Source organism: Thamnophis elegans, chromosome 15 (genome assembly GCF_009769535.1).
Source record: "Thamnophis elegans isolate rThaEle1 chromosome 15, rThaEle1.pri, whole genome shotgun sequence".
NCBI classification, from domain to species: domain Eukaryota; kingdom Metazoa; phylum Chordata; class Lepidosauria; order Squamata; family Colubridae; genus Thamnophis; species Thamnophis elegans.
The window spans coordinates 8,177,372-8,195,106 of record NC_045555.1 but is presented as its reverse complement, the minus strand read 5'-3'; the positions used below and the strand labels follow the sequence as shown (position 1 = coordinate 8,195,106).

The 17,735-nt window shown below is 52.0% G+C and overlaps 1 protein-coding gene across 1 annotated transcript in view; it reads left to right on the top strand.

The window, feature by feature from the left end:
* Positions 1-17,735, top strand: part of LOC116518821 (eukaryotic translation initiation factor 4 gamma 3-like) — a 66,866-nt gene that overhangs the window by 47,074 nt on the left and 2,057 nt on the right. The window contains exons 17-35 of the mRNA XM_032232355.1: positions 327-437; positions 4,505-4,675; positions 5,728-5,925; positions 7,074-7,220; positions 7,423-7,659; positions 8,312-8,416; positions 8,689-8,821; positions 9,095-9,189; positions 10,565-10,658; positions 11,092-11,203; positions 11,967-12,196; positions 12,477-12,592; positions 12,929-13,101; positions 14,006-14,131; positions 14,397-14,478; positions 14,754-14,852; positions 14,970-15,116; positions 15,906-15,987; positions 16,602-16,748. Coding sequence (XP_032088246.1) covers positions 327-437; positions 4,505-4,675; positions 5,728-5,925; positions 7,074-7,220; positions 7,423-7,659; positions 8,312-8,416; positions 8,689-8,821; positions 9,095-9,189; positions 10,565-10,658; positions 11,092-11,203; positions 11,967-12,196; positions 12,477-12,592; positions 12,929-13,101; positions 14,006-14,131; positions 14,397-14,478; positions 14,754-14,852; positions 14,970-15,116; positions 15,906-15,987; positions 16,602-16,748 — 2,605 coding nt within the window. The remainder of the gene's footprint in view (positions 1-326; positions 438-4,504; positions 4,676-5,727; positions 5,926-7,073; positions 7,221-7,422; positions 7,660-8,311; positions 8,417-8,688; positions 8,822-9,094; positions 9,190-10,564; positions 10,659-11,091; positions 11,204-11,966; positions 12,197-12,476; positions 12,593-12,928; positions 13,102-14,005; positions 14,132-14,396; positions 14,479-14,753; positions 14,853-14,969; positions 15,117-15,905; positions 15,988-16,601; positions 16,749-17,735) is intronic.

Genomic DNA, 17,735 nt, shown 5'->3' with positions numbered 1-17,735 from the left:
TTTCCTTTCCTTTCCTTCCTTCCCTCCCGCTATCCGTGTCTCCCCCAACACTCTGCTCCGCTCTTTCCTCCCTACCAAAGCTCAGGCCTCCCCAAGTGCCTTCCCCAAGACTCCGGTCCTTCTGCTCCGGTCCTTCTGCTGCCTCTGCTTTCTCTCCTTGGGCCAAAGGCAGCCTGGAAAGCAAGCGGGGAGGGCAGTGCAGAGATCAGCTGGCTATTCAAGGGGCCACAGAATCTCTCCCCCCCCCTCTTTCCTCCCCAAAAAAACTTCTTCCCTGGTGCGGCGGCCCGGGCTGAGTCGCTCCCCTCCTTCCTTCGTTCCTTCAGGCCTGCAAAGTGCAGCCCCCACCCGGACTCCCCTCTGGCACGCGATGTGGCACCCCAGCATGCCCTTTGTTGGTCTCGTCTCACCCGCAGCTGAGGAACCTGCAGATAGGGGTAAGGCTTCTCGCTGCCCCCTCCCCGTCCCCCCACCCTTGGAGCTTTCAGCCTGCCTTTCCTCTCCCCCTCCCTCCTTACCCGGACAGAGGAGCCCTGGCTTACACGGCACTGGCCTTGCGCTGCATCAGGGCTGGGAGGTAGGGGAAGGTACATCCCTCGCAGAGGGCATGGTGGACTTTGGGCCTCAGATGGATACACCCTTGGCTGCTCTCCACAGTCCTGGGCACAAGGTGAGTCCTCTTGAGCCCAGTGGCTTCTCCAGCTGTCTGTTTGCAGTCCTGAGAGCCATACTGGGGGGCGGGGGGATCCCCTGCCTGCTGCTCTGTCCCCTTGACCTTGTATGACAATCCAGGGGACAGGCAAGACACTTTGCTTAGGGAAGGCCTGCTCCGTGCCTAGGCAGCAGCCGGCAGCCTGGGCCATCACCACCTGTCTTAGAGCAGCAGCAGCAGCAGCCTTCGCTGCTGGACAGGAGGAAGCTGTGGGCAGGCTGGGCCCACGACTTGATTCTCAGCCACCCCACAGCAGGGGTGAAATCAACTTACCTTCGCTACCGGTTCACAAATGTGAGCATGCGCAACCTCCACGCATGCGTAGGACCTTCTGCGAATGCGCAGAGTGTAAAAAATGGGACGTGATAATGACGTCCAGGTGGGTGGGCAGAGCCTCCTGCCGCTGCTGTGACCGGTTTGCTGGAACCGGATAGAACCAGTCGAATTTTACCCCTGCCCCACAGGCAAGGGACATCATCACTCATCTCTTACTACCGTTTGCTGAGGTTTGCTGACGGAGGGGTGAAATTCAGCAGTTTCTGACAGGGTCTGGAGAATTTGTAGCGGAAATTTTGAGTACCATATTTTCAAGGTATAAGACACACCCTTTTCCCTCAAAAAAGAGGCTGAAAATCTGGGTGCGTCTTATACACTGAACACAGCATTTTTTGCCTCCCGAAACCCTACCCCCTTCACCAAAATGGCCATGCATAGCCTTTAGGAGGCTTTCAGAGAGCTCCTGGGGGCTGGGGAGAACATAAATGAGCGAAAAATGGGCCATTTTTTTGCTCAATTTTATCCCACCCCCCAGCAGCACTCTATAAGCCTTCTAAATGCTATTCATGTCCTCTTTTTTTGACAAAAAAATGGGCCGATTTTGGGAGTTCTGCAGAGTGCAAAAACTTTGTTTTTTTAAATTGCCTCTTCAAAATCTTGGTGAGTCATACTCCGAAAAATACGGTAGTTCGGAGAACTGGTAAATTACCACTTCTGGTTGCCCCCAGAGTGAGGTGGGAATGGGGATTTGCAGTATCCTTCCCCTGGAGTGATTTCATCCAAAGAGGCCCTTTCCCAATCAGCAAATGGTGGGAGGAGAGCTGAGCCGCGATGAGCCAACCCTTCCAGTGGGCCAATTTTGCAAGCCTCTCTCCCCACCCCCCATGCTTTCACAAGAAACACCTGCAGAATATGACAGCAAGGGAAGGTTCGAAAGCACATTAAAAATGCAAGTAGAAAAATAGGGACCACCTTTGGTGGGAAGGTCATAGGGTTCTGTGTGCCTTCGGCGTTTTAGTCATGCCGGCCACATGACCACGGAGACGTCTTCGGACAGCGCTGGCTCTTCGGCTTTGAAAGGGAGATGAGCACCGCCCCCTAGAGTCAGGAATGAGTAGCACATATGTGCGAGGGGAACCTTTACCTTAAGGGAAGGTTACACATTAGCGAGCAGTAGTAGTAATGAAGTGTTTCGCCGAGGCCCTGACTACATGCCCCTGTGAATAAGACTGCTCCCGGTCCATTTTTTGGTCTCCCAAATCTGGTCAACCTTAACGAATGATTTCCTCGGCAGCGTGCTAGGGAAATTCCTTGTGGTCCTAACGGATCAATCCAGTTGTTTAGAGGCCTTTGCATTGGTGCATAGGCAGGTCGTAGTGATGGCTCCGTTCGGCTGCTGCAGTGCTGGTCACGTGTATTCGTTTTGGAGAGCAGCAGGCTTAGCAAGCCAAAGGGGGAAAAAAAGCAGAGGGAAGATTTTAGTCCCTTGCTTTCCCAACTGAACCGGTCCTTCTTCAGCTTGCTGGCGGCTTGGTTTTGTGGCTGGCCGTGAAATGCATATTGCTCCTTTTTTCCCCATGGCTACATATCCTGTGATGACTATTGCCACATTTTAGCTGGGATGTACCGTATTTTTCACAGTATAAGACGCACCTTTTCCTCCCAGAAAAGAGGGTGAAAATCTGGGTACATCTTATATACTGAATGCAGCATTTTTGGCCTAGTGGAACCTTCCCCTCTTTGTAAAAATGGACATGCAGAGGGTTTGGGAGGCTTGCAAAGTGCTCCTGGGGGCTGGGGAGGGCCATTTTTGCTTGTTTTTGCCCAGCCACCAAAAGCACTGCAAGCCTCCCAAACCCTCTGCATGCCCTTTTTTATTTTTGCAAAAAACGGCCCGTTTTTGTGAAAAACTGGTCATTTTTTGCTCATTTTTGCCCACCAGCCCCCAGGAGCACTCTACAAGCTTCCCAAAGCTCTGCATGCCTTTTTTATTTTTGCAAAAAAAGGCCCGTTTTTGTGAAAAATGGCCCTTTTTTGCCCCCCCCCCAAGCCCCCAGGAGCACTCTACAAGTCTCCCAAAGCTCTGCATGCCTTTTTTTATTATTTTTTTGAAAAAAACAGGGCATGCAGAGGGTTTGGGAGGCCTGCAGAGTGCAAAACCTTTTTTTTTTTTAAAAAAAAATTACCCCTTCAAAATCATGGTGCTTTTTATATTCTGGTGCATCTTATACTCCGAAAAATACGGTATTTTAAAATGCATATGACATCCCCCACCCCCCAAAGCATACAGCATAATAAAAGCAAACAGCGAACCTTTTTCCAGAACAAGGTTGATAAAATTGCAAAAAATTCTCTCGGGAATCCTCCAATGGGTTTGGGTCATTTCAGAAAGAAACAGGTGTGGGGGGGAGTATCCCGCAAAAAGCAGTCAGGGGACAATGTGGCCAGTCAGCCGTGGTGTCGGGATTCCAAGTAATACACCCATAACAAACAGAACTCCGAGGTAGGTAGATGCCTCAAAAAATAGTTTTATTGGATGTATCATATTGGCACAGGCTGGTGAAAACAACTCTGAATGTTCCTGTGGTTTTCATCTAATTAAAAGCAAAAGCTTTTCCTCCCCCTGGCCACCTGTGGGAATGTCCTTGGTTCCCAGGAGAAAGTATTTTGTTTTGGCTATGAAACCCCAGCTATCTCTGTTCACCCCCTCCTTATCCTTCAGCTCCAGTTGCGTCAGCACTGAAGCTTCAAAATGGCTTCGACCAGGCCAGCTTCAGGGCTGACATGTGGATTGTAAAGATTTCTTTGTGACTGGAGTGCAAGTTGTTTCTGTTGTGGTCTGGCAGCGGCCTGCGGAGCTGGTAGCAGTGTCAGACAGTGAAGAGGTTGGGGAGGAACATGGGCCAGTCCTGGAATCTGGGAAAGGCTCTGATGCGGGTTCTGCATCAGAAGCAGAGAGGGGGCCAAGGCCATCTAGTAGCGATGTGCTGCCTCCAGAGCCTCTGGAGTCTGACATCGAGGGAGAAGAAACATGTCCCAGTGTGCGCATGTGCAGAACTGCCAGAAGGCAAGAAGAGTTAAGACAAAAGGGGCGACTTGGGAGTGAGGCTTGGAGATGATTAGTCCCTCCCATAAGACATAAAGGAGAAGCAAACGGACATGAGCCTTTGCAGGAAGCAATTTGTTCATTCTGGTCGGTTCAAACTCTGAGAAGGTCCGTTTGACTGTGCTCCGTTCAGCCTTGCAAAAGTAATTGGCAATTAGGTCTCCGGCAGCATTTCAAGGGAGATAAAGGTAGATGCTTATCAACATTCCCCTGAAAGCCTGTGGCAACTTGAGCAGACATCTGTTGGACTCTTCACAGACTGTGAATCATTACAGGGTATGAATGACCATAATTCACAGCCATTTATGTAAAAGAAGGTTTGCTTTATCAGGAAGCCTAAGTCAGAACAGTTTCCCTCCCTTTGGGTAATAGCCAGATGTGATAGCCTGGACTGCTCATTTTTGTCACAGCTGCTGAATGTCGGGCCGCGGAGATCTCAGCCGGGCCAGAGGAGGGAGCCCAGGAAGATCATCACAGTTTGCGTCAAAGAGGACGTCCATCTGAAGAAAGCTGAGAATGCCTGGAAGCCGAGCCTGAAGAGGGAGACCCAAGTGGAGGACCCCGAGAACATCAAAACCCAGGTGGGGCACGCAGAGAGACGATGAGAAGTGGCCCTGCAGTTGGCGCACATTAAGAGACGAGGACACCAATGCCAGGCTAACCACAGTCTCTTTGGACTGGTGTTTTTGTAACGGCTGGCTTGTGTCAGAGTTCCAAACAGCATCCTCAAATAAGTAACACTCCGAGGCTAGAAATTCTTCAATTTATTAAGAGAGCCATGTTGGCACATCTGGGAAAACCCAGGTTCCAGGTTTTCCCCACACGGTTGAAAGTTCAAGAGCCTGCCCCAACACCATTGGTGGTTTCTGGGTGGTATGGCCTGGTACGGGAGTACCGGTAGTAGCCGGGAGCAGCAGCCACCGTACTGGTACGGTGGCTCGTTTGGCCAACAAGCCTGCCCGCGTTCTGTGGCCATTTTTAATGCGACAGGCCAATTGCGCAGGTGCACGCTGTGTGTGGCACCTACGCAACCACTGCCAAGCAGTTGGGTCTCGCAGGGCGGTGGCGTGCACATGTATGTGCAGCGCACATGCCCGACCAGGAGGCCCGGCCTCATGCGCAGTGTACCAGTTGCAATGGGATCCGGAATCCATCACTGCCCAACACCCACAAGTCCATCACATGGTCCAATCAATTATTGCCACGAAGAAAGATTCCTCCGTACCAGGTGCAGGGGTAAGGCTGCCTTGACTTTCTGAGAAGGAATGTTATTTTGGCTACATCTCTCCAAGACTTCATACAAACCCCACTTCCCACAGTACACTGTGTTTGAATATGTGGCAGACTTCAGGCCCTATACAAAGATGGCTTCCAAGCCTGACAGCTTGCTTTCTTCTGCCTTGTTGTAAGGGAAGAGGAGGGGAGGGGCTCCCGGTGCTGAAATGGCTCCCAGAGCTGCACACTCGGTTGTCGCTGTGCCCCCACCGCCGCCACCACCACTTTTCCTTCCCTTCCCTGCCCAGCCCTCAGCAGAGATAGAGGGAGTGAAACGGGGGATCCCCGGGGAATCCTTTCTTGGCTGGCCTTCAGGAACTCTTGCGGACACCTCTTCCTCTCCTCTCCTTCCCTCCAGGAGCTGTTCCGCAAAGTCCGCAGCATCTTGAACAAGCTGACCCCGCAGATGTTCAACCAGCTCATGAAACAAGTGACTGACCTGACGGTGGACACGGAAGAGAGGCTCAAAGGGGTCATCGATCTGGTGTTCGAGAAAGCCATTGACGAGCCCAGCTTCTCCGTGGCCTACGCCAATATGTGCAGGGGCCTGGTCATGGTAAGGCGGGGCCAGCAGAAGTCGGGTGGTGCTGGGTGCGGGCTCAGATCCGACTTTGGAATTCAGAAGTGGGCTGTCGGGGGGGCCCTATTGGAAGGCTGCCATTCCGGTAGGTGGGCCACATAATTTGCATGCTTTTGCTGTAGCTGTAACTGCTTGGGAGCTTAAAGGAAGGGGAAAGTTCACACCATCTGCAGCTACTACCCCTGAACGGTTCCCAGTGGAGTATATCCAAGGTTGCAGTGCCCCAAGGATGAAATCGTTCCCACCATCCTGCCTCAGCAATTTCTAAAACATCTTTGTAGCATATTATTGACTACGGGCGGACATGTTGTGGCCTGACAGCAGAGCTGGCAGCAGATTCGGACAGTGAGGAGGTTGGGGAGGAAGATGGGCCAGTCCTGGAGTCTGGGGAAGGCTCAGATGAGGACTCTGTGTCGGAGGAAGAGAGGGGGCCAGAGCCGTATGCCAGTTATCAGCTGCCTTCAGAGTCAAACATCAGTGAGGCAGAAGAACAGCTGGAGCCTGTTCCCAGTGTGCGCATACGCAGAGCGGCCAGACGAAGGGAACAACTAAGGAACAAGGGTTGACTTGGGAATAAGGCGACAGATGAACAGTGAATGGTCCCTCCCATACAGAATAAAAGGGGAGTGGAGTTTGCAGGAGACAATTAGTTCATTCCTACATTTTTGCCAAGTACTGTGGGCGTCTGAAAGATATCGGCCTGGCCATTCTCCAAGCCCGATGAAAGGTTGGTAATTGTGAATGATCTTGAAAGACTGTGGGCCAGGAGGTTGCTGGAGAGGAATTCAGTGTAAATTAAATAAAAGGGGTTTATGGGGACGAGGACTCGGTTTGGAAGCCTAGGTCAGAACAGAACACGGGGTATCAGGGTGGAGGGGGAGTTGAAAGCCTAATGAAGCTTTGTGCCTGAATTTCAGACTCTGGCGCCTGACTTCTCTGCAATCACTCTCTCAGTAAAAGCTCCTTTTGAAATGGAAACCGTTTCCAGAGTTCTACTTTCTTGGGAAAGTCATTGAGGCAGGTCCTTGCCTGGGCGCTGTCGAGCAGAGATAGCAAGTGCCAACGGCGACTGCAGGAGGGCTTCCGTTGTTCATACCTATTGTCTGCTCTCTTCCCTTCTGCAGCTGAAAGTGCCCATGGCCAACAAGCCTGACAGCACAGTCAACTTCCGCAAGTTGTTGCTGAATCGTTGTCAGAAAGAGTTTGAAAAAGACAAGGCCGACGATGACGTCTTCGAGAAGAAGCAGAAGGAGCTGGAGGCCGCCACCACTGTGAGTGTCGCCGAGGCCTCCTGTTCCTTCCGCCTGCGGAGGGGTGGTTCTGGCTTCGGTGGCTCTTGCCTGGAAAAGAGAGAAGCTTTCCTGGCAGCCAGTCTAGGAAAGGGCAGCTGGAAACAAAAGGCTGTTAACTAGCCGGTGTCCCCTTTGCTCAGGCCTCTTTCTTTGCTCCTTTCCCCCCCTTCCCCCCTCCCAGCCAGAGGAGAGGACTCGGCTTCACGACGAACTGGAGGAGGCCAAGGACAAGGCCCGAAGGCGGTCCATCGGCAACATCAAGTTCATCGGGGAGCTTTTCAAGCTGAAGATGTTGACAGAAGCCATCATGCATGATTGTGTGGTGAAGCTGCTGAAGAACCACGACGAGGAATCCCTGGAGTGCCTGTGTCGCCTGCTGACCACCATCGGCAAAGACCTGGACTTTGAGAAGGCCAAGGTAGCGGCGGCCGGGGAAGCTGGAGGGCCTCAGTATTGCCAGAGGTCTCAATCCTAGAATGTGTTGTGGCCTGCCAGTGGCAGCAGATTCAGACAGTGCGGAGGCTGGGGGGGAACATGGGCCAGTCCTGGAGTCTGGGGAAGGCTCTGATGAGGGCTCTGTGTCAGAGGCAGAGAGAGGGCCAGAGCTGTATGCCAGTTATCAGCTGCCTTCAGAGTCAGAGTCAGGCAGACGAACAGCTGGAGCCTGTTTCTGATGTGCACATGCACAGAGTTGCCAGACGAAGGGAACAGCTAAAGAACAGGGGTCGACTTGGGAGTAAGGCCACAGGTGGAAGATGAAATAAAAGAGGAGAGAAAGGGGAGTGGAGTTTGCAAGAGGCAATTAGTTCGCTTAATTGGTTTGTGACTCCTTGCCAAGTTCTGCAGCTATCGGCCTGGCAGCTCTCCAAGCCAGATAAGGTCTGTGACTGTAAATCCTCCCTTGAAAGACTGTTGGATGAGAATGAGCAAAATTCACAGCAAATTAATAAAAGGGTTTTTTGCCGGGACAAGGAGTTTGCTTCATGCTCTTGGGAAGCCTAGGACACAACAGAACGTAGGGGAAAAAAGAGGAGACTGGCATCGTATGTGATCCTTTCTGTTCTCTCCAGCCTCGAATGGACCAGTATTTCAATCAAATGGAGAAAATTGTGAAGGAAAGAAAAACCTCCTCCCGCATTCGCTTCATGCTGCAGGATGTCATTGACCTTCGGCAGGTATGTGTCTGCTGAGGTAAGAGGTCGCAGATGGCTCCGGATTCTTCCCCTCGGCCCTTCCTCCTCCTCTTCCTCCTTCGGGGAGCTGGGTGGTAGGGCGTGGCTCCAAGCCGGAGGCCAGAGGAGTTTTCTGCCCTCTGGTTCTCTTGGGTCTGGCTGTCCCCAGGGATGAGCTTTCCGGGGCGTGCTCCCCCTTCCCGTGCCTTTGCCAGAGAGAGAGGAGAAGAGCCGCCTCTCAGTTGCCGTCGCTTCTTGCCTCTTCTCTTCCCTAGTGCAACTGGATATCCCGAAGGGCAGATCAAGGCCCAAAGACCATCGAGCAGATTCACAAGGAAGCTAAAATAGAGGAGCAGGAAGAACAGCGGAAAGTCCAACAGCTGATGACCAAAGACAAGAGGCGGTCGGGTAAGGAGGTTCAGCTTAGGGGAGTGGAGCCCCCTTCCCTTGCATGCTTCGGAAGCCTCCCAGGGCCCATCTGAAAGGGCGCACTCCCAGCTGAGCCAGCACTAGCAGCCCATGGATCTGCTGCAGAGTTTCCCAGAAGCCCCAGGAGAGCAGCCTTTCAGCGTCTGGGTATGGTGGATTGGTGGAGGGCTGCACCTAGAACTGAGCTAAAGCTGCCTGACCCCCCAACAGACAGGGTGAATTTTTACCCAATATTCTTTTCGACTCGTGCAGGTGTCCAGAGAGTGGAAGAGGGAGGCTGGAACACTGTGCAGGGGGCAAAAAATAGCCGTGTGCTGGACCCCACCAAGTTCCTTAAAATCACCAAGGTAGGTATATGGGCCGAAATCCTTTCTGTTGTGGCCCGCTAGCAGCCAGCAGAGCTGGCAGTAGACCGCCTTCTGCCGATTACCTCCCTCCGACCGATAAGATCGCACAGACTGGGCCTCCTCCGAATCCCATCCGCCAGTCAATGTCGACTGGCGACTACACGGAGGAGAGCCTTTTCTGTTGCAGCTCCGACCCTGTGGAACGATCTCCCCGTCGAGATACGCACCCTCACCACCGTCCAGGCCTTCCGCGCAGCCCTTAAGACCTGGCTATCCCAACAGGCCTGGGGATAAGTCTCTAATTTGCCCCACCCGAGTGTTGAATGTTGAATGCAAGTTGTGTTTTTATTACTTTATTTATTTTGTTCACATATTGTTTGTTTTGAATTGCACCCCCTCCCTAATGATTGTAAGCCGCCCTGAGTCCCCTCAGGGAAAAGGGCGGCCTATAAATCCTAATAAAATACTCAAAAAAAAAAATACTCAAATTCGGACAGTGAAGAGGTTGGAGAGGAACATGGGCCAGTCCTGGAGTCTGGGGAAGGCTCTGATGAGGGCTGTGTCTGAGGCAGAGAGGGGGCCAGAGCCGTCTGACAGTTATCAGCTGCCTTCAGAGTCAGACATCAGTGGGGCAGAAGAACAGCTGGAGCCTGTTCCCAGTGTGTGCATGCGCAGAGTTGCCAGATGGGAACAGCTAAAGAACAGGGGTCAACTTGGGAGGAAGGCCACAGGTGGACGGTGAATGGCCCCTCCCAGAGGAAATAAAAGAGGAGCGAAAGGGGAGTGGAGTTTGCAGGAGACCATTAGTTCGCTTAATTGGTTCATGACTCTCCGAGACTCCTAGCCAAGTTTTGCAGATATCGGCCTGGCACCTCTCCAAGGCAGATAAGGTCTGTGACTATAAATCCTCCCTTGAAAGATTTTTCTGGATGTGAATGATTAGAATTCACAGCCAATTAATAAATGGGGTTTTTGTCAGGACAAGTAGTTTGCTTCATGTTCTTGGGAAGCCTGGGTCAGAACACTTTCTGGGACTTGTAGCAGAATCTAGGTGTTGTCAGAAAGCTAAACTGGGGAGGAGGGGCACCGACAAAGCATTTGTGCATTGTCCCAAGAACACCTTTGGTATGTGGGGGGAAGAGCTGAGTTTGAATTCGACGGAGTCCCATCTTAAACCAGCCTTCTAATCCAAGGAAGACTTGCAAGGTCCAGTTGAGAGCCCTTGACTTCCTCTCTCAAACACCCCCTCTTCTGAGCTGAGAAAAGGCGAAAGATTGGCACCGCAAGGCTGGGCTGGGCTGTCTGGGGGCGGGGGGACTAAGGGATCTGATCATTCTTGGAGCACTTCCTAATCTGTCACTCTGTCCCTTTGTAGCCCAGTATAGATGAGAAGATCCAGCTTGTGCCTAAAGCCCAGTTGGGCAGCTGGGGAAAGGGCAGCAGCGGTGGAGCCAAGGCCAGCGAGATCGGTAAGGGAAGCACACATGGCATGTGCCATAGCTGTCTGTGTCCCCTGGGCAACAGGGAGCGGACCAGTGATGGGTTCTGGGTGGTACGGCCTAGTATGGCCGTACTGGTAGTAGCCATGAGCAGCGGACACCATACCGTACGGTGGCTCATTTGGCCCATCCGCCCGTCCGCGTTCTATAGCTGTTTATAACGCATCCAACCAATTGTGCACAGTGTGCGGCGCCTGCACGACCACTGCCGAGCAGCTGGATGTTGCTGGGTGATGGCGTGCGCATGCGTACGCAGCACACGTACCGGTTGCTACGGGATCCAGAACCCACCACTGGAGCAGACACTAAGAAGCTGCCGCTTGAAGGAAAACCTCCTTAGGGCCTGGCGAGGGGTTGGGCTTTGTTCTGAGGACAGGCCCTCTTCTCTCCACATCCTCTGCAGATTGTTTGCGACCAAGTGCCACTAGCCTGAACCGCTTCTCCGCGCTGCAAGCGCCTGCGTCGACTGTCTCCGGCACTACCCTGGAGCTGGATCCTCGCAGAGCCTTGACCAGGTAAGGCCCCCGAAACCCCCCTATGGACATGGCAAGAGTGACATCGCCTGTTGGAGGGGGAACAGCTGTGCTGCGCAATTTAGATTCACTAGAAAGTAGGATTTCCTGTTTTCTAGCAAATATAAATCACCACGCACAGCTGATTGTCGCACAGCTGATCGTCGGAGCTACCGGTTCGCCCGAACCGGTAGTTAAAAAATGCTACTGGTTCAGGCGAACCAGTAGTTCTGACAATCAGCTATGCGACAATCAGCTGTGCTGAGTGATTTCTAGCGAGTATAAATTGTGCGGCACAGCTAATCGTCGTAGCTACCGGTTCCCCTGAACCGGTTGTACAAAAATGCTACCGGTTCAGGCGAACCGGTAGTTCCAACGATCAGCCGTGCGACAATCAACTGTCAAGTGATTTCTAGCTAGTATAATTTGTGCGGCACAGCTGCTTGTCGCACAGTTGATCGTCGGAACTACCGGTTTGCCTGAACTGGTAGTTTAAAATGCTACCGGTTCAGGCGAACCGATAGTTCTGACAATCAGCTGTGCGAGTGATTTCTAGCGAGTATAAATCGCACAGCACAGCTGATTGTCACACAGCTGATCGTCGGAGCTACCGGTTTGCCTGAATTGGTAGCATTTTTTTACAACTGGCTCAGGGGAACTTGTCTGAACCAGTAGCATTTCACCCTTGCTTGGGAGTAAAGCGCTAGGCCTGCTCTCGAGTCCTCCGGCTGCGTCTGCTCACCCTTTTGCTTTTGCTTCCCTCCAGTCGGGGAAGCACCGGCCGAGAGAAGAACGACAACAAGCTGCCGCCCTCGGCTGCTTCCCGTCCCAACGCCTTCCTGAGGCTGAGTAGCGGCAGCAAAGAGCAGCTCTTGGACAACCAGGCGCAGGAGGAGCAGCGGAGGGAGATGCTGGAGACCGTGAAGCAGCTGACGGGCGGCCTGGAAAGCGATCGGAACAGCACGGAGGTGGAGAAGAGCAAAACCAGGGAGGCAGGTGAGGGAGGCTTCCCTTCATTCTGCTTGCAGTGGCCCGGGGCTGCCTGTCCTGGGTGGGAGTCAGAGAGGAGAGCTTGCCTGACGAGGGCCTGATGTTTGCTGGGATTCTTTCCGAATTAAGCCACCTTCCTTCATTTTAAGGAGAAAAGCAAGCAACCGCGTTGGAAAAGACAGTTGCTTTTTCATTAAAACAATGAGATGCTTCCATGCTCCTCACAGTACAGAAAGCTTCCTCATTCACCAAGTCTGTTCTCTCCTCTTCCCCCCTCCATCCTCAGTCAAGTCTGAAGCCCCTGCTCCTCACCCGCAAGAAAAGCCGGGCTTGTCAGACGAAGAAATTGAAAGGAAGTGCAAATCGATCATCGATGAATTCCTGCATATTAATGATTACAAGGTAAAAGGCTGTGGGGCATTTGGCTTTCTTTAATGGGTCTTTATGGCTGGCCAACTCACAGGCAGGCAGAGAAGCCTTCAAACCAGTCCAAGAAACAAGAAGCACACCCAGCCTGAGCCGAGGCCAGCTCACAATCTTCCGGCGTGGCTCATCCACCCACCCCTGGCTAGGAAGGTCTCAAGGCCTCACATGAGGATGACAGGCAAGGGGGGCTTGAGCTCCTCCTGCAAAGGACGCCACGCCTCTTCTGTGTGGCTTCTTCGAGGGGCTGGCATCCAGGCTGTAGGGAAGCCCCACCCCTCTCCCTCAACCCACTCCTTCCCGGTATCTCCGCAGGAAGCCGTGCAGTGCGTGGAGGAGCTGAATGTGCCTGGCATCCTGCCGGTGTTCGTGCAAGTCGGTGTAGAATCCACCCTGGAGAGGAGTCAGATCACCAGAGACCACATGGGCCAGCTGCTCTATCAGCTGGTACAGTCGGAGAAGCTCAGCAAGCAGGACTTCTTCAAGGGGTGGGTATAGTGCGCCAGAGAGACGAGAAGAGACGAGAATAGATGGAATGCAATGGAATGAAGAATAGAATGGAATGGAATGGAATGGAATGGAATAGAATTCTTTATTGGCCAAGTATGTTTGGACACACAAGGAATTTATCTTTGGTGTATATACTCTCAGTGTACATAAAAGAAAAAGAAAATAGACTGCATTCATCAAGAATCATAAGACAACACTTAGTGATAGTCATAATAAGCAATCAAATTATACTAGGAAACAAATAAAACAATATAAATAAAATTTAAAGATACAAGCAACATGGTTATAATTGTAAGTGGGAAGAGATAGGTACTAGAAAGGAAGCTAAGAATAATAGTAATATAGTCTTAGTAGATAATTTGACAGCGTTGTGGGGATTAGTTGTTTAGCAGAGTGATGGCATTTGGGAGAAAAACTGTCCTTGTGTCTTGTTGTTTTGGTGTGCAGTGATCTATAGCGTAGTTTTGAGGGTAGAAGTTTAAACAATTTATGTCTAGGATGTGAGGGGTCTGTAGATATTTTCACGGCCCTCTTTTTGACTCGTGCAGTGGCCAGATCCTCAATGGAAGGCAGGTTGGCAGTAATTGTTTTTTCTGCAGTTCTAATTTATCCTCCGAAGTCTGTGTCTGTCTTGTTGGGTTGCAAAGCCAAACCAGACAGTTGTAGAGGTTCAGTTGATAGACTCGATAATTCCTCTGTAGAACAGAATCAGCAGTTCTTTGGGCAGTTTGAGCTTTCTGAGTTGGCGCAGAAAAAACATTCTTTGTTGTGCTCGTACTTGTTTGTGGGTTACCAGCTGGAGGTGGTCTTGGCTCAGGCCGAAGCCACCCATCCCACCTCCTGCCAATAGGCGTTTTAAGGGGCTTTGCATTTGTGGGTCAGGTTTTCGGACACCTTGGAGACCGCCGACGACATGGCTATCGATATCCCCCACATCTGGTTATACCTGGCTGAATTGGTGACGCCAATGTTAAAAGAAGGAGGCATCTCTATGAGAGAACTTGTGATGTAAGCCCGGCTGCGTCTCCTTTCCCCATCCCCGAAGCAGGAACTCAGTGAGCTGGGCAGCAGAGCTGTGGCCCAGGGGGAGGTGTATTTCTGCCAGGCCGGCTCTGGCTTGCCAGTTGGCTTTTCCTGCATGCCAAGCCTGTCAAAGGGCGGGATACAGAAGAGTTCATCGGCGAAGCTGCCTTCCTGCTACACTAGGGCTTAGTCTCGGGGCAGCTCTTCCCAAGAGGATAAAACCGACCCTCTGCGTTCTTTTCCGTTTCAGAGAATTTAGTAAACCTTTACTTCCTGTGAGAAGAGCCGGTGTTCTGCTTTCCAAAATATTGCACCTTCTATGCAAACAAATGGTAAGGAGGAGGACGTTAGTGGGTCTCTGTACACATTCCCCCCCCCAAAGTCCGAAGTCTATTTGGCTAAAGGAGGGGAGGAATCCATCCATGCCTGGGGCAGGATGGAGCTTCAGCTGCTCCTCCTCGCAGGCGTTCCAGAAGCAGGGGAGGCTTGAGGGGGCGCCGTGCGGCTCCCAGGAGGTTGGTGCTGGCTGGAGCACACCTCCCGAAGTAGCCGCTGGCGATGCTGGATGAGCAGCAGTCATGACCCAATCCATGGCCTTGTGTTGCAGAGCCATAAGAAAGTGGCAGCCTTATGGAGGGAGGCTGGCCTCAGCTGGAAGGACTTCCTACCTGAAGAGGACGACGTCCACGCCTTTCTCCTGGAGCAGGTGAGGGGCTCGTTGGGTCTCCTGCTAAGGGGGAGAGTGTGGGGGAGTTAAGGCTAGGTCGGCCCCACCTTTCGGTCTGGGCCTGAACGTCTCGCCTTCGCTTTTCTAACGTTGCAGAAGTTGGACTTCACAGAAACTGACAGTCCCAGTTCCTCAGAAGCACTTTCCCCGAGAGAACTCTCTGCCGAAGAGCTGAACAGGCAGCTGGAGAAACTCATTGTTGAGGAAGAAGCCGGTGACGAGCAGATCTTTGACTGGGTAGAGGTATAAGACTTGCCCTCCACACCCAGCGGGAACACAGCAGGATAAGGCCCCCATCTGCCCTGCCTCCATTGCCTCCCCTCCCTGCTCCCTGGGATGGCTTTACTTGCCTGCACAACATCTAGCTAGTGGGATCGTATAGGTGGCCCAGCAAAAAACTCAGCTGTAAGGCTAGAACAGGGGTCAGCAACCTTAAACACTCAAAAGTTCTAACCGGAAGCCCCCCATTTGATTGTGGAGCAGACCAGAAGTCCGGTTCCCCCATCATAGAGTCTCCTACTAGTGTGCCGCCTTTTTTCCTCTCCTGACCAGAAGTCCGGTTCCCCCACCATAGAGTCTCCTCCTAGCATGGCATCCTTTTTCCTCTACCTGTCCTAACCAAAGCCCTATCAATTGTGGAGCTGACAGGAAAACCCGCCCCTTGCCTTAGAATTTCCCCTAGCACGCCCTGCTTCTCCCCCCCTCCCACGTCCCCCAGGAGCCGCAGCAGAGGGATGAAAGAGCCAACCCATGGGCTAGAAATCCAAATGGCTATGAAGTAAGAGTCTAGCTAACTGCAGTGTGTCTTTGTCGTCATCCCATCCTCCTCCCCCCCCCAAGCCCCCCAAAAAGGCACTCTTAAATTCATTGCAGTGACAGGCTTAATTCCGGCCAAATAAAGAGACCGAAAGGCAGCCGGGAATGTCAGTTCTTCCACAGCTAGAGCTGATTGGGTCAAAAGTAGAGGGTTTTTTTTATTTCCGAAGCAAAGCAGCCCAGCTTCTTAATCCTGGCAAATGCTCTCGCTTCCAGGCTAATCTAGACGAAAGCCAGATGAGTTCACCTACATTCCTTAGAGCTTTAATGACGGCCGTTTGCAAAGCAGCTGTTCTAGGTGAGTAGTGGCCGCAGCAGAATTCGAAGGTATGCCATGTGTGGTGGGCACTCACATGCCTGTTTTTTTAAGGGATTCGAATCGTTGGCACAAATGGGTTTCCTGGGTTTGAATTGCTCCCTCAAAAGACAGTATTGGGGCCCAGGTAAGACTTGGCTGCGATTCTCGATCAGAGTCCTTTTAGTTTTAATTTTTCTTCCTTAACCTTAGTACTGTTTTCTCTTGTTCCATTAAAATAGCCAAGGGAGTCTTTCTATATATTAACGTTGGATCTGGTCCACCGAGGGGACCGAACTTAGATTGGCCAGTGACAGAGAGAGAGAAGGCGCAGCTGGGGATTTTCTGTCTTGTGGCTGCTTCCGTTTATAGAGAAGGAGAGAGGACGGAGCAAGCGGTCGCTCCCTTGGCCAGGGCTCCTTGGCCACCCAGGGCAGTTTGGATTCCCAGCCAGCTTTGGGACCGGGGAGGGGGGGGGGCTGGCATGGCTCCGCAGCCACCTGTTTCCCAAGAATATCTCTAGCTCAAAACCGATTGGCAAGATCCAACACTTTCTTGTAGTGGTGAGGGAAAGGGAGGGTGTGTGTGTGTGTGACTTCTTCTTTCCTCCCACCCAGTGGATAGCTCTAGCTTGCGAGTGGATACTACCGTTATCAAGCGGAGAGTGCCCATCTTACTCAAGTACCTAGACTCGGACACCGAGAAGGAACTACAAGCACTTTATGCACTGCAGGCATCAATAGTAAAACTTGACCAACCTCCTAGTAAGTATCCAGCACGTGTCTGTGATTCGAATGAGTACGTTATAATGGCTCAATTGGGATTGATGTAAAGTGGTACCGTAACGTATCCCAGGGCTTCGTCAATGTTGTTTTGACCTAGGCTTCCCCTAGCGACGAAGCAGACTCCTTGTTCCGACAAAAACACCTTTTTATTAAGTTACTGTGAATTCCTCTCATTCACATCCAGCAAAGTCTTTCGAGGGAGGATTTACACTCACAGACCTTATCTGGCTTGGAGAGCTGCCAGGCTGGTATCTGCAAAACTTGGCAAGGAGCCTCGGAGAGTCACAAACCAATTAAGTGAACTAATTGTCTCCTGCAAACTCCACTCCCCTTTTGCTCTTCTGTTTCCTCTGGGAGGGGCCAGTCAGCGTCCACCTGTGGCCTTACTCCCAAGTTGACCTTTTCTTTAGCTGTTCCCTTCGTCTGGCATCTCTATGCATGCGCACAACGGGAACAGGCTCCAGCTGTTCTTCTGCCTCACTGATGTCTGACTCCGAAGGCAGCTGATACCTGGCATACATCTGTGGCTCCCTCTCTGCCTCTGACACAGATCCCTCATCAAAGGCTTCCCCAGTCTGCAGGACTGGCCCAGGTTCCTCCCCAACCTTCTCACTGTTCAACACTGCTGCCAGTTCTGCTGGCGGGCCAAAATAGACCTGGAATAGCATGACCAGGAGTGGCGGGCAGAGCTCAGGAATCTTCTTGGCTGACGTAGGGGGGCTTTTGTTCCAGGCAGAGGTCACAGGGGGTAGGCCTTTGGCTCTCCCCAAGACCTCTGAGCCCACTTGGAAGGCAAAGCTTTGTATAATATTTCCCCGTTTGAGACCGTTCTTGCTCGAAGTCTTGTTTTCTGGCTGGAGAGTCTGTTTGCCTGAGCTGCCACTTTCTGCTCAAAGCATGATAAGCGGAGCAGGCAAAGAGGGCCGTCTCCTGAATAAAATTGAATAGAACAGAATAGAATAGAAT